Raw genomic sequence first — 15,540 nt, 5'->3', positions numbered from 1 at the left:
CTTAGTTCAATACCAATAAGAGAACAATTCACCTCATCAAGAAGAAACCATTTATCAATAAGTAGTCTAGACTCTTAACTAGAAGTACTCCAATAAATACCAAGAAGAGACCAATTCATCAAACTAATGCCAAGAAGATAAGTAATCTAGATTCGTAACTAAAAAACTCTGATGACACTAGTGAAGAGAAAAATGTGAGAGAGCTCATCAAACAAGTCCAACATAAGTTAAAGAGTGTAATTTTGACTTAAAAGTTTAAACTAGCAGTTTTCGAGTCTTATTTGTATATTAAGCACTCATTCTTTCTCTTTCAAATCAATACAGAATAAACAATTCTTAGTATTTATGAGCCTAATATCACATGTGAATTTTACTTTCTAATTAGTGTTATTAGATTCTTGAGTGAGAATAGACGAAGTCAGATGTTCTTCACTCATGGAAATAGGGACTTGTGCCCTCTCTCCGTCTCTCGGAGGGCGTTTGAAAGAGTTGTGAAACTTTAAAGTGCATTACACGACAAAAACACTATCGCATGGCATTTCTTGGTATGCTATGAGACATATCTACCATAGGATTAACACACAAAAATATGGAGCAAATTATCCGGTTGGCCACTAAACTTTTACGATCGTCGAGTTTTGGTCACTCAACTATTAAAAGTCTGGTTTTAGCCACTAAAATGTATAAAATTAAAATGCGAGCCCATTCTGTTACATTTGGCTGTTAAGTTCACAGATATGTCTGTCTGTGCGATTTCCAAGATAAAAGGCAAGGTTAATATAGGAAGTTCAACATCCACTTGTACCTCTTGTTCCCCTCTTCATAGGTCGACCCAACAAGCTCTATCTCTCCACTCTCCTGTCACACCTTCTCCGTCCAAAACAAGGCCTCTCCAAGTCTGCTCCGCCAGTCCTAGATATGCTGCAGTGGAAGAAAGATGCGGTCATACAGCTCAAACCCCAACACCAAGGTCTAATTACCACCAGTACAGCGGTGGTGGCTTGCACCAACAATCCAGAGGCATGACCAGTGCGGTGCCTAATTACATGGCCGCAACAGAATCTGCTAAAGAAGAGATTGTTGTTCCCTGTCCCAGACCCATATGGTGCAGGCACGGGCTACGGAGATTATATGAGAAGCCCAAGCTTTAAAAATGCTTGTGGAGTGCATCTGGGGTTATTCATCTTGCTACACCAAGAGTCTGATAGCAGGGGAGATTTCACCTTCTTCGACTGGCAACTTGAGAAGGTGGTTGAGGTGATTGAAGGGGCGCAATTATCAGTGGATCCCAAAATCTTGTCGAAGTTGTCTACATGAATCCACTTTGTTGCCGACCATTTCTCACCTTCAATCACCCAGCAACCCCCATGAAGACTAATAGGGTCTGGAATGGCACTTGGGTGCAGACTGAAGTCTAACTTAATTAAGAATTGATTTTTCCATAGGGGAAATTTTGGAATTCTATTTATAGAATTCACCTTGAATATGAAGTCAAAAAATTCATACAATTGAATATGGTATCAAGTTGATTATAAGGTAGTATTGATCAATGGAATTTGGGCTAACTCTGAATAATTTGTTCATCTTTTCACCCATAATTGGGCGCATGCTATCAACTTTGTTCACCTGTACCCTGTGCGGGGTGCCCCTTACCAGCGGTGTACAGTATACTCAGTTCAAGTGGGCAGAACACGTTCAGCTTAATATACACTTTTGCCCAAATTACACAGAAGGTCGGGTAATTACAAGTAGCTTATTTTTCCCGCTATCACTCGCTAGGAAAATATGCAAAAGCCTTTTAACCATCAAGAAATCACACATACAGAAGTCAGAAATGGGAATCAATCTTTCTGGCGCAAGACATCAAGGTTTCCACCTTCTCCTCTGACGTGATCAAACTCACCATATAGTCCAAAAGCAATTGCAGATCTGTTTCTAGCTGGGTTCGGTGCAATCGGTTAAAATTCAAATTTCGGGTGAATCTCCTTGCTACACCAAGAGTCTCACGGCAGGGGAGATTTCACCTTCTTCGACTGGCGACTTGAGAAGGTGGTTGAGGTGATTGAAGGGGATGAAGAGAAAAGCTTCGATCGAGCATTAGATTTGGAGGCCCTCGTAATCTGTACTATTTGCTTCTTCAACTCCCAATTTGACTGCGTATTTTATGCTTTGTTCCAGTTATATTTATGTCCCCGCTTTGCTCATCAGCTTTTAATTCATTTGAACTTCCTAAATTAACCCCGTCTTTTATCTTTGAAATCGCGCGGATAGACAGATCTGCGAACTTAACGGCCAAATGTAACAGAATGGCCTCATGTTTTAACTTTATATAGTTTAGTGACTAAAACCAGACTTTTAATAGTTGAGTGACCAAAATTCGACGATCGCAAAAGTTTAGTGACCAACCGGATAATTTGCTCCAAAAATATGTATTTTCTTAACTTTTGGGTAAGTTCGAAGATACTCCCTCCTGTCCGACTTTGATAGTCCTGTTTTCCTTTTTTATCTGTCTCAAATTGTAGTCCACTTTCCAATTGAAAAATGCAGTTGTATTTTAATTTTTCTAAAATACTCTTATTCAATGTAAGTTATTGTGACTATAAACCTACCCTATTTAATGAGAGTTGATTCTTTTTTTACAATCAATTCAAGTTCCCATAAAGTTGTATTCTAATTAATGTGAGGGTATTTTAGAAAAATAGTTACCTAAATTGATTGTCCCAATAAAGTTAACTATTTTTTCTTAAATTGTGTGAAAACAAAATCAGGATTATCAAATTGAGACGGAGGGAGTAAATTTTATTTACATGATTACAATCTTGATTCTTGTAGAACCTGTAATATCCAAATTCTGCATGGATAGCGGCCCATTCCAGGAAGGAAGCCCATACACTTTAATTAAATTGTAGATTTGACTCCAGAGTCCAGAGTGCACACCCACTTCACAAATCAACTCCGACCATCGCGGGAGCTCCCGAAGAATATTTAATAGCGCAATTTCCGTTCTTTTGGTTCGTTGAAAACCAGATGGACTTTGGGTACGAACATTAAGAATTGGTCTTCCTGATTTTGTGTCGTATTGGGCCCAGCAATTGCCCAAAAAACATGGGATTTAATTATCTTTTCACACACTTTGTTTTCATTTGTTTTTATTGTTTTTGAAAATTGAAGTCATTGACATATTAATAAAAATAAAATATGAATTTAGAAATTGAATCTGACTCCAAACTTGGCTTCGATCTTGTTAAAGAAGCAAAAATGAGCATGTGTGTTTTAATCGAACATGAAGGATAAGAGAAATGCTAAATTGAGATAGAAACTACAATCTGAGCTAATTTTAGCGAGAAGAAAATTCATGTATTAACGTACTTACTAAAACCAATTTGCTTTTGTCCAAAGATCTCCATGGTCCTTTCTTCGCCTTTACAAACAAAAAGTTTCAAGTGGTGTCTTTAACCAAATGATTCTCGAAAAAATTGTAAGTATTTCTGTCACCAAAACTTTATGGATTAATCTTTTATACATTGACAGTGTATAACTATCACTACTGCATGTACGGCAACTCATTTAAATTTAAATTTGCAATTCAAAATTTGCTCATGTGTCATGCATCCAACTATGATAATATATAAATTGTCAATGTACATAAGATTTACCTAAATTTAATTACAACTACTAAATTTACCAAGCAATATAAATTCTTACCCCAAAAAAATCAAAATCAAATGATAACTGAAAGATCACTACTATTATTACAGCATAGTTTTTCGAGAAAGAAAAATATTTCCCTCTGCCAATAATAAAGAAGGAAATGAGACTTTCATGAGTGCAGCAACTATCAGATTAAATCCAAAGAGTTGGTGATACCAATGCAGTAAAAATGTTATATTGCCCTTCATGGTGATGGAGAATACTTTCACCTTTTACAGTTGCATTTGCATATGATGAATTTGGTCATTATCTCTAGTCGTTCTCGTGCATTAGCCATGTCCCATTTTCTTTGGCTTCTCATGTGGTAGATTACTGGATAGTCACCCTTAAACAGACCAATTTATGGAGCCACCGGAAGTGCATGTGAAAATTAATGTATTGATTTGCTACTTCTCAGGTCTTGTAGCTTCAGGGGAATTTTCTCTAGAAAAAGGAAGCTAATATAAGCATATTTCATATGGTACAAGGCTATAAGCCCTTTCAACTAACTCAACTGCAAAATAGGCTACAGGGGCCATTTTCTTTATTTTATGATGTTGCAAGCTTGAGCAAGATCACTTTCTCTTTAAGCATCCCATGAGAAAATGCCAGCTTTTGACTAATTAATGACACTTTTTTCCTGGCCAAAGATTAGGTGCCTCAATTGTGAAAGATATTCTCAAGGATCCCACATGCAGCATGTCCCAAAAGCTATCCCATATTCCTCACATTCGACGGCCCAAAAGGAGGGAAGAATACCGCACTTTGTCTATTTATAAAAGGATGCATTTGGGATCTTGAAATTTCAGAGCCAAACAACAAATTCAACCATTTCCCATCTATCCATTATGGCTCCCCTGGCTAAAAATGTCTCCATTCTCTTTCTTGTTCTCCTTCTTTCCTCTGTTCATGCTGAGGCTAGAGTAAGCAAGCATGTCCCTATAATGGAAGCACCAGTACAAGCACCATCAATTTCTCCAGCACCAGCACCAATTGAGAGTACTGACTATCCCTATGGCCTTTATGGCGGTGTTTCTACTGTTTCGCCTACAAAAAAGACCATGACCGCAACCACGGCCACCACCCTTGGCAATGAGGAAGATGAAATTCTGGTTGAGGAAATCGACAGTGAAAGGCTTGCAAAAAACAATGCCAGGAATCAATACTCCAATGGTTACCCCAACAATTACAACAACAATGGCTACTCCAACAACTACAACAATAATGGATACTCCAACAATTACAACAACAATGGCTATTTGAATTCAGTCTACAATAACAACAATGGATATAGCAATAGCTACAGGAATGAGAAACAAGGAATGAGTGACACAGGGTTCTTGGATAATGGTAAGTACTATTATGGTGTTAACAATGAGAATCTGAATCAAAATGGGTATGAATCAGTGAAGGAAAATAGCAATGCTGAAGGTTACTACGGTAACGGTGAAAAGTCCAAGTATGAGTTTGATTCCATGGAAGAATATGAGAAGCAACAGGGATATAATCCAGGCACAGAAAAGTACTATAATCCTTGAACTTGGAAATCAGCCAAAAAGGAATGCAAAGGAGAAGATACGCATTTAACATATTTTACAACAGAATTCAAGCTAAATTATAATGGGATGTAATTTTTTTTTTCCTTCTTGATTTGCTTTTTCCATTTGTGTTTGCACAACTGTTTTGCTCTGCAAAGTAAACCAGTGGAACTTTTTTACAAGTCCTTGTGAATTGAATTGGAGTGGACGGTGGACATCAGCTCCATCTTGCAATTGTTCCTTTGTGGCTGGTTCAATTAGATTATTTAAAGCTATGGCGGTATATTCACTATTCTCTTAGCAGAATTTTCCTGCTTGTAGCCAATAAATCGATTTCAATTAATGTACTAAACAAATGAAAAATGCAGCAACTAGATTGTGACAGCAGCAGGTTCCATGATATGGCCAAGATCTTTCAAGTCTCAATATATGCGGTGGGTTCTTGAATTAAGATTCGATTTCATAGGGCTGCTTGAGACCTCCATTTATGTGTCAAGTCACAATTGTATGGATATGGCAAAATATTCCTATGACATGTCTAAGTATGAAACAGCTAAACGTACAAATCTTTATCAGTTCACCTCATAGTCCTTAATTTCCTGTTACAAACCGGAAGGAAATAACAAACTTATCGATCCCCCGTCTAGTTTTAGATTAATAGTTATTCTTATTATAATGCTTTGACTTCAATTGCAAACTTTTGATGGATCTGATCTCTTTTCTATGTCTAAATACATTCAATTAATAAAAAGGTTTTCTCCGTGTTAAGAAATATTTGAGGTGTTAATTCTTTGGGTTTAATCTCAGTGCTATGTCTGAATACTTTCAATTGATAAAAGAGTTTAGCCTCCTCTTCAGGAGCAAGGGCGGGCTCTTCCAGCCTGGGGGGATTAGTTTGGTCAATTGACCAGGATACCTCCCAATCGAAAAAAAAAAGAAAAAAATAATAATAGGTGCCCGATCTAAAATAGTTTTTTTTTTTAACAAAAGGGAGATTAACTTGAAAAAGAGTCTAGATGCAAGGAAAAGTAAATGTGAATATGTGCTTTTATGTAGTAAAAAATAGACATAAGACAGGGATGATTACTAGTGTAATGGTCTGGGAATGATTTCGTGCATTTTAACAAAATATATTCACGTTCAGAATGTAAATCAACTTGAACATAATATCAACTTAGTATATTTTTTTATAAGCCCTACACGTGTTCTTAAAATAGATTTAAGGCTTGTCATATGAAATGTACATTTTTTTTCCCAATCAGGATCGACTGGGTCTGTTTGGATATGAACATTTATTTCCAATATTATTTGACTTGTATCATAAACACATTTTTCAACTAATTTTTTATATATTCAGCTATCTTTTTATTCACATATATCGAATCACAAAAAGTGTCACAGTATTATTTTAAATAATTTTTTTTTTCAAATGATCTCCTATCTAAACTTTGGATATCACATTATTTACAAAAAAAAAAAATAAAAAAATTTGCTTACAGTACAAACACATTTTTCAACCAACTTTTTAATCTTCCAAACTACCTTTTTTATCTTGCGTGTATCACAGTATAATAAATGCTACACTACATATTTCACATGATCTCCAATCTAGTAGATACACACTCCGTATCTTCTCACGTTTGATAAATATGTTAAAATTGAAAGTTCGAAATAATTTTTATCCAGTGTATTGTTGGTGAATTATATTTTATATAGGCATTATTTGGATTTAATTTTTTTTCCACAAACTATTTTTGGTCATGGGATCTACATTAACAAATTCAAAAAAATAACTCCAAAAACAACTTTAAGAACACACAATCTCGAATACACTAAAATAAAATAAAATAAAATAAACACTAAACTTACTTCCATAAATTATGACGAGGCCATCAGGCACATAAAAAATGTTGAAATCTGAGGTCATCCAGAGGCCCAGAATTTCGTCCGTTAACTTTTTGTACATGGGCCAGAAACCCAGATGTTCGATTAGTCGCAGCCTAATCCAATACGGTACTGGGCCACTCAAAATCACAGATTCCACAAACAGCTTTGTAAAAACCGGGCTTTTAAAATTAAAAAAAAAAACATGAGAGAAAAGATGATTAGACTTTGCTTGTAGAAAAGGAAATCTACTAATTCCCAAAAACTCCGCTCTACTTATAATATTCCGGGTTTAACTTCTTTGTTCTTCAAAATAAAGAGAAAATTTTCGCCAGAAGATTGTATTTATTTGTTGAGAATTAATAAAATTGTTCTAGGGTTTTACTGAACCGGATAATCTATGGCTCCGGCTCAAGATCCGAATAGTACCGGCGGCAGCAGCGCCGGCGCCACTAAGGATGAAGCGTCACTCAAGGTTCCTTCAAAAGACTTGAAGAAGAAGGATGACAAGAAAGACGAAGATCTTGTGAGTAATTTGTATAATTAGTGCTGAATTGTTTGAACTAGGAATTATGATGTCCAGTTATCGGACAAAGTTTATTTTTGCGGTTTATTGAAAAATTACGAGTCTTTTTATTTTTATTTTTAAACTCAAAATGGGGGATAGTAAGTATGCTGAGCTTGATATTGAGTGATTCTTGTAATCTTTTTCAAGTGCGATACGTTTATGGGTGGTTTAATTTGTTTATTTATTTTTTTGGATAAGTGAGTAGTATTAATTGTTTCGTGGCATTTAGATTCAGCTTGCTTTGCCGTTATTGGTGAAAAGCTTGTGCAAACGATGGGAGCATTGTGCTCTCTGAAGAGAGTTTTTATAATTGGATGGCTTTTATTGGTGCATATGCTTATCTGTTTATGCTTTTGATTCATCAAGTCCGAGGAAGATTTGGCACTGAAGCTGCAGCTAGAGTTGTATGTGGAGAGGGTACAGGATTCAGACCCGGGGTTGCAGAAAGTTGCCCTCGAGAGCATGAGGTACACGGGTTTATGTAGGTTTTCTGTATGCACAATGATATTTGTTTCATAACAATAGTTTTTTTCCCTAGCTTACTTGTATTCTTGTGGATGCATAGTGCTTCTTAGTGCCTTTTTCCTGAAATTCGAACCTATCAAAGATTGGTGCATTGGTAGTATTGTCAGGATGGATGAAACTCAGGGTTTTTTGAATTTTTGCACAACTAATGGTAAAGGGTCGCCTATTGCAGATTGTCTCGTTGATTGCTTGAAATGCCTGAACTTTATTTCTTATCCTGCTAACTCGAGTGGACTTTTCTGGGTTGCTGAATTTTCCAGCTGTTAGCCTGTTGATGCAGATAACCTTCCTTCTGGTGATTGAGCTGTCTAGCGTTTTCTAACCAAGTTATACATTTCTATTCATGGTAGGCAAGAAATTCGGAATGCAACAAGCTCTATGACATCAGTCCCAAAGCCACTAAAGTTCTTGCGTCCTCATTATGGAACATTAAAAGCATATTATGAAAGCATGGTGGATTCAGATTTGAAGGTGGGTATTATGCTTTTAGCGGGGAAATTGTGTTAGTTTTTATCCTTGCAAAACTAACTCATTTCATTTACATCTTTTCCTCTTCCAGAAACTTTTAGCAGATATCCTTTCTGTTTTAGCCTTGACAATGTCTGCTGAAGGAGAAAGGGTATGTTTTGTTTCTTTACAATCCATGGGCAGACCATCCATACCTTTGACTTGTGCCTTTTTAATGAATTTTACTGTGTATCAAGGGAATATGTCTAAATCCTGTGTATTTTCTGATGGAGCACATGGGTATCCTTGTGTTGGTCTCTTTTTGTCTATCTGCACGGATTGCAGATTTTTCTTATTTAACCATTTTATTATCATAACAAATTGGTTAATGTTGTTCCAGGAGAGCCTGAAGTATAGACTGTTGGGTTCCGATGGTGATATTGGTTCATGGGGACATGAGTATGTTAGGTGAGCACGTATGTCTGTTTATTGGTTATAGCAAATGCATTATAGTAAAGTTAGTTTCTGTGTGGCCTTCTGAAACATCTCTTGCTACTGCTGTATGATTGAAGAGAGATCTGACTCATGTGTAACTCTAATTGTGATTTTAGTTTTGAATAGGTTCCTTGCTCGCTTTGTTTTGTTTAGTTACTCTCTTTTTTAGGTGGTATTTTAATTACATTGATTGAGTCTTGAGCTTTTAATAATATTTAAGTGCTTGTTTATGTCTGGATGTGCAAGCATACAGACAATATGCTTCAGGTAGGGTAAAATGGTTCTGTACTTTTATATTTTCATTTGAAAAGCTTTTCATGTAGCCTTCTATCGAGCATTAGACTGGATCATGATGTTTTATACTGACTCAACGACTAAAAGGATGCCTGTATTATTTACAAATTTTTTGATCACAACCCTGCATACCAGCAAAAGAAAAAAGAAACAGTAAAAGAACTTTTATGGTAGATACTTATCTTGCATTTTGTGCTGATTTCTTGTGATTTTCTGTAGTTGATGTTGCTTACAGAATGTTGTAGTTACAATTCTTTTAAAGTAATTTGGTTAATGGATGATCATATACTTCTTGTAGGAATCTGGCTGGAGAAATTGCACAGGAATATGCCAAACGGCAGGTTAGAGCTTCTATTCTAGTTGACTTATTAATGCAGGTTTATTCATTAGGACAATTGGCATAATTGAAGTTTTTCATTTTGCATCTGGGGTCCCTTACATTATGTTCAAGAATGTTGTCTTTTTTGTATTGTCTCATGTACATAGATCAAGTTTATACGTTCTTGAAAAATTTTGCCAATATGGTAAAAGTAGGGCAAGCAATAGCATTTGCACAGGAATATGCCAAACGGCAGGTTAGAGCTTCTATTCTAGTTGACTTATTAATGCAGGTTTATTCATTAGGACAATTGGCATAATTGAAGTTTTTCATTTTGCATCTGGGGTCCCTTACGTTATGTTCAAGAATGTGGTCTTTTTCATATTGTCTCATGTAAATAGGTCAAGTTTATATGTTCTTGAAAAATTTTGCCAATATGGTAAAAGTAGGGCAAGCAATAGCATTTACGGTGCAGCTTTCCTAGTGAAATGGTAATTAGGTATCACATCTGTTATAGAGTATGAGCGGAAACTCTCTCTCTCGGATATGTAAGATACATCGATCCCTTGTAGCTCTGGCCTGGATCCTTTTTGGTCATCTAAGAGTTATTGCAAGGAAGGTCTCTGTTTTAGTCAAGTCCTACCTTATACTACATCATCTATGTTCAGGAGTTCGTGTGATCCTAACTAACGTGATTTATCATATGATTTCAGAGTGAGGATGCCCCATTTGATGAGTTAATGGAGCTTGTTCAGCAGATTGTGGCTTTTCATATGCAGGTAAGATGTTTTTAAGCATTTATATTTTTGTAAGATACCTGCATTACATTGTTACAAAGATATATGGTCTGTCAGTTCCCTGTTTTAACTCTGTGATATGCAAGCATCACCTATATTTTGGCATTTGTTCATTTGTTTAATGCATTTAACTCGTGTTTGCAGCACAATGCTGAACCTGAGGCTGTGGATCTCTTGATGGAGGTATAATAGCTTTCAATGTTATTACTATAGGTGTTGTAACTAAGGTTACATTTTTTCTTTTGTGGGTGTGAAGCGAAATATTCTATCTGAAGTCTCTGTAAATTGCTTTAGGTTGAAGACCTTGATCTCTTGGTTGAGCATACGGACAAAACAAATTTTAAAAGAACCTGCTTGTACCTCAATAGTTCAGCTAAGTAAGTATATTTAGAAAAGCTGTTAGTTGAATTTCTTTTTTTTGCAATTCTAGTATAACCCGCCCTCCCCTTCTCCCAAAAAAAAAGAAAGGGGAAAACAAGAAATCCAACCAACGAGAAAGCCATTTTTTTTTCCTCTTAACTGAAAATGGGGTACGTTGTTGATCTGATTTTGGCAGATACCTTCCTGGACCGGATGACACCTTAGTTTTGGATATCGCCTACATGATTTATATGAAATTTGAAGAATTTCCTCGAGCACTTCAGATAGCTTTGTATCTAGATAACATGCAGGTTTGCTTATCACGATATTATGCTCTTTGTTATGGTTAATGTTCTAATCTTTACTTTATGGTTTGATTTTGATCTTATGTTTTGACATTGCCATTGCAGTATGTCAAGCAGATCTTTATGACTTGCCATGACCTTCTGCAGAAAAAGCAATTTTGCTACATTCTTGCTCGCCATGTAAGCCCATAAGATGTTTCTTTTGTAGTGAAAGATTGTTACATCAATGGAGTTTGAGTGTATTGGATGCTTTTTGGTTTTAACATATCTGGCTCTGTATGAGAAGTTATTCAATTGTCTAATGGATGACCTGTCTCTGTACCGGGGGTTTCTCTTGCTTGTCCAAGAGATATCATGCCATTGGCCCATTGACCATTTTTATTGGGGTTGATGAAATTTTTTTAGCAATTGATTGTTTTAAGATAATGAACTATTCTGAGTAGCTGTGTCATATTGATTATTTTTGTACAAAAAATATGTGGAAGGTTCTTGCCTTAGATGTGCTTCTGTTGGCTTTGATTGCAGGGCATAACTTTTGAGCTTGATGAAGAGATGTGTGCAGACGATGAAGAGAGGGAGGGACTACAAGAAATTATCAATAACTCTAAGTTAAGTGAAGGCTATCTTACACTTGCTCGTGATATAGAGGTCATGGAGCCAAAATCTCCTGAAGACATTTACAAGGCTCATTTACTTGATGGTCGGGCCAGTGCTGGGGCAAGCATGGATTCAGCAAGACAGAATCTTGCTGCAACATTTGTAAATGCATTCGTCAATGCTGGCTTTGGTCAGGTAAGAGCATGCTTTGTCAATATGTAAAATGGATAACTGCTTGTATTTATGTCGAATAAATTTCAATGCTTTCACATGCAGGATAAGTTGATGACCGTACCATCTGAAGCTTCAAGTGGTAGCTCTTCCACAAACTGGCTTTACAAAAATAAGGAACATGGAAAGACTAGCGCTGCAGCAAGTCTGGTATGCCAGTTTACTTTCATCTTAGCTCTTCTCTGGTTATCACTCAGTTACAATATGAATGTTATTCTTCCCTGACTTTTAGGGTATGATCCTTCTTTGGGACGTTGATTCTGGATTGGCTCAAATTGACAAGTACTTCCATAGCACCGACACACCAGTCATCGCGGGTGCATTGTTAGGAGTTGGCATTGTAAATTGTGGTGTCAAGAATGACTGCGATCCTGTAAGTTTTCTTCACCCCATGCCCTCCTCTTTACCCTGGTGGTGTGGAGTATTCTTTCATTAAAGGCTGCTTCTAACATGTTGCATTAACTATTAATCTCAGGCTTTGGCACTTCTAGCTGAATATGTTGACAGAGAGGATCCTGCTACTAGAATTGGTGCTATAATGGGCCTAGGACTTGCATATGCAGGTGCTCAAAGCGAGCAGGTGAGCTTCCTTTGTCTTCTTATATTGGATTAATGGACTTTTAGATTGGGACCTTCCAAGATGGAAATCTATTCTTTTGTTTTTTAACAGCCATGGTAAAGTACGTGGAGTTGGATGTGCTGTCTTATTTGTATCTTTTGCTGGCAAGACATGACTACTTGAATTTGAATCTTTTGTATCTTCTTGCAGATCCGGAGTAAACTAATTCCTATACTGAATGATGCAAAGGCATCCCTTGATGTGATTGCATTTACTGCAATCTCATTGGGCTTGGTATATGTGGGCTCTTGTAATGAAGATATTGCCCAGGCAATTATATTTGCGTTGATGGACCGAAGCGAATCAGAATTAGGTGAACCACTCACACGCCTATTGCCTCTTGGGCTTGGGCTCCTCTACCTTGGGAAACAGGCAAGGAAATTGTTGTTATATTCAGCTTGTTTGAAATAGATAAGTTTCTTGAATCACCTATTAGTATGCACGTCTTATCTACTGCTTTATAGGGCTGTTCCATTTGATTGAGATCGGTCATTTGCATAAGTCCTACTATATTGTTTAAACAGTTTTTGGGATCCAAATTTTTGTTGTTAACAGGAAAGTGTGGAGGCTACAGCTGAGGTTTCAAAGACCTTTAATGAAAAAATCCGGAAGCATTGTGACATGACACTGCTTTCTTGTGCTTATGCTGGAACTGGGAATGTCCTAAAGGTTTTGAACTAAAATCCCTGATTTGCAATTTCATGGTTAGCTAGTGGTTGTTTGTTACACTATGTAATGGCATTTTTATCCTTGCTATATAGGTCCAACACTTCCTCGGTCAATGTGCTCAACATCTTGAGAAGGGTGAGACCTTCCAGGGTCCCGCTGTACTTGGAATAGCTATGGTAGCAATGGCTGAAGAGCTGGGCCTTGAAATGGCAATCCGGTCCTTAGAGCATCTTTTACAGTATGGTGAGCAGAATATTAGAAAGGCAGTTCCTCTAGCTTTGGGTCTTCTATGTATATCAAATCCAAAGGTACTTTAATCTCATGACTTATGCTAGTCATAGTAATTATCAAGATACCAAGAGGCTACTTTGTCTTTCAGATGCCTCCTTTTATCTATATTTTCCTTGCTGACTTTGGCTCGTGTCAATAGGTCAATGTCATGGACACTTTAAGCAGACTCAGTCATGATTCTGACACTGAAGTTGCTATGGTAGTTTAGACAAGCTTGTTATGTTTTTCAATCATCTTATGAAGTTTTCATCTTTGCTTCAGTATATGATTCCTTATCTTAGAACTCTTTTTTGAACTATGTAGGCTGCTATCGTTTCTCTGGGTTTGATAGGTGCAGGAACCAACAATGCTAGAATAGCTGGCATGCTTCGCAATTTGTCAAGCTACTACTATAAAGAACCGAGTCTTCTCTTCTGTGTATGCTTCATTTCCTAGATAAGTGCATGCTGACTAGCATATTCCTGACAACCTAATGATTCTTTTGGCCCATTGGCAGGTGAGGATTGCTCAAGGTCTTGTCCACTTAGGAAAGGGGTTGTTGACACTCTCCCCATATCACTCGGAACGGTTCTTGTTGTCTCCGTAAGTCTATTACTCCCCTTTTGCTCTTTCAGATGTAGATAGTTGCTCCAGTTTTGTGAAGTCTTCTAATTTCTTATTTGCATCCTGTCTATAGTACTGCGCTGGCTGGACTAGTGACTTTATTACATGCATGTCTTGATATGAAAGCTGTCATCCTCGGAAAATACCACTACATTCTATACTTCCTTGTTTTAGCCATGCAGGTATTAAATCTCTTTCGTATATCTGATTGTTCCTTCCTTCCCCACCCAACAAAAAAAAAATTGATTGTTTGAACGGTGATATTTATTCCTTTTCTTGAGCGATCCTATGTTCTTACTTCCTCTATTCTGCCATTGACAGCCAAGGATGTTGATGACGGTTGATGAAAATCTGAAGGCTTTGCCTGTACCTGTCCGAGTGGGTCAAGCAGTAGATGTTGTTGGCCAAGCAGGCAGGCCTAAGACCATAACAGGTTTCCAGACGCACACAACCCCCGTCCTCCTCTCTGCTGGGGATAGAGCAGAGCTTGCAACTGAAAAGTAAATTCTTTTCCCTATGCAACTCATTATTCTGGTATACATACATTTGGTTGTGCTGATATCAAATTTTGGTGCAGATACATTCCGCTGTCACCCATTCTCGAGGGTTTTGTCATCTTAAAAGAGAATCCGGAGTATAGAGATGATCAGTAGTAGATCTCAGGTAGACCACTTTATCTGCCTTCTCTTCTCCCAAGTTTTTGCAATGCATCAAGTTTTGATTCATTACGGAGGTGGGAGTGGGAGACTGCCACAAATTATTCCTCAGCTTTGGGGGGTTAATTACAAAGTTACGAGCAGAAAAGCACTCTTGTTAAACTGTTCTTCTGTACCTTCAAGAGAAAAAGTTTTTGTACATCTAATGTGTACGATTATCGATTTATTTCTCTTTGAAATAGAATCTTTTAGACGATTTCGCAAATTACTTGGCCTTTGTATAACTTCTTGATGGAATGTAACCGTAGGTGAAATCGCCGTTGCTTGTTAGGAACTTAAGTTTGTTGCACTTGGTCCTTAAAAAGAGTTCGAACGGGGAAAAAATCGTTCTGTCATCCCTTCTTAACGAAACGAGGACATGATCAAAAGAAGATGAGATGTTTAGTCAACAATAAAACTTGAAAGACTTGTAAATCAATCTTAACATCAAAATTATCTCAAAATTTCGCCACCGGCCAATGCTGGTCTTTCCTCGTAATATCTCTAGTTCTCTGCCAAAACATGAATTCATCATACCCTGTATTTTCATAACATCAAAATTCCCCCTACCAGCTAATGCAGGTCTTTCCTCGTGATGGCTCCAGTTTCTCTA

The 15,540-nt window shown here is 37.1% G+C and overlaps 2 protein-coding genes across 3 annotated transcripts; both read left to right on the top strand.

Moving 5' to 3' along the window:
• The first annotated feature begins 4,487 nt into the window (after positions 1-4,487).
• Positions 4,488-5,332, top strand: LOC113743683 (uncharacterized). The gene has a single exon (XM_027271734.2). The coding sequence runs from the start codon at positions 4,539-4,541 to the stop codon at positions 5,226-5,228; it is 690 nt and encodes a 229-aa protein (XP_027127535.1). The 5' UTR covers positions 4,488-4,538; the 3' UTR covers positions 5,229-5,332.
• A 1,993-nt stretch (positions 5,333-7,325) lies between these two features.
• LOC113688210 (26S proteasome non-ATPase regulatory subunit 2 homolog A) lies at positions 7,326-15,153 on the top strand. Of its 2 annotated transcripts, XM_027205960.2 has the most exons (24): positions 7,326-7,638; positions 8,047-8,147; positions 8,556-8,676; positions 8,765-8,824; positions 9,053-9,120; positions 9,740-9,782; positions 10,474-10,539; positions 10,702-10,740; positions 10,852-10,934; positions 11,114-11,228; positions 11,328-11,402; positions 11,748-12,014; positions 12,096-12,200; positions 12,283-12,423; positions 12,526-12,630; positions 12,820-13,041; positions 13,225-13,338; positions 13,431-13,646; positions 13,769-13,828; positions 13,933-14,046; positions 14,126-14,211; positions 14,306-14,414; positions 14,554-14,732; positions 14,810-15,153. In XM_027205960.2, exons 1-24 carry the CDS (start codon positions 7,513-7,515, stop codon positions 14,883-14,885), a joined length of 2,691 nt encoding a protein of 896 aa, XP_027061761.1. In that variant the 5' UTR covers positions 7,326-7,512; the 3' UTR covers positions 14,886-15,153. The 2 variants fall into 2 exon arrangements, with proteins under 2 accessions (XP_027061761.1, XP_071904972.1); XM_072048871.1 differs by lacking the exons at positions 7,326-7,638; positions 8,047-8,147; positions 8,556-8,676; ... (1 more) ...; positions 9,053-9,120; positions 9,740-9,782 and adding an exon at positions 9,948-10,016.
• Positions 15,154-15,540: the final 387 nt, after the last annotated feature.

This window comes from Coffea arabica, chromosome 5e (genome assembly GCF_036785885.1).
Source record: "Coffea arabica cultivar ET-39 chromosome 5e, Coffea Arabica ET-39 HiFi, whole genome shotgun sequence".
NCBI classification, from domain to species: Eukaryota; Viridiplantae; Streptophyta; class Magnoliopsida; order Gentianales; family Rubiaceae; genus Coffea; species Coffea arabica.
Note: the sequence above shows the minus strand (reverse complement) of the source record. Positions and strands in the feature narration are given on the sequence as shown.

Bases quoted from the DNA above. Each gene is read 5' to 3' on its own strand.
- LOC113743683 (XM_027271734.2), top strand. From the start codon at position 4,539: ATGGCTCCCCTGGCTAAAAATGTCTCCATTCTCTTTCTTGTTCTCCTT.
- LOC113688210 (XM_027205960.2), top strand. From the start codon at position 7,513: ATGGCTCCGGCTCAAGATCCGAATAGTACCGGCGGCAGCAGCGCCGGC. The intron at 14,047-14,125 runs GTATGCTTCATT...GCCCATTGGCAG, and splicing joins AACCGAGTCTTCTCTTCTGT to GTGAGGATTGCTCAAGGTCT. The intron at 14,415-14,553 runs GTATTAAATCTC...TGCCATTGACAG, and splicing joins TCCTTGTTTTAGCCATGCAG to CCAAGGATGTTGATGACGGT.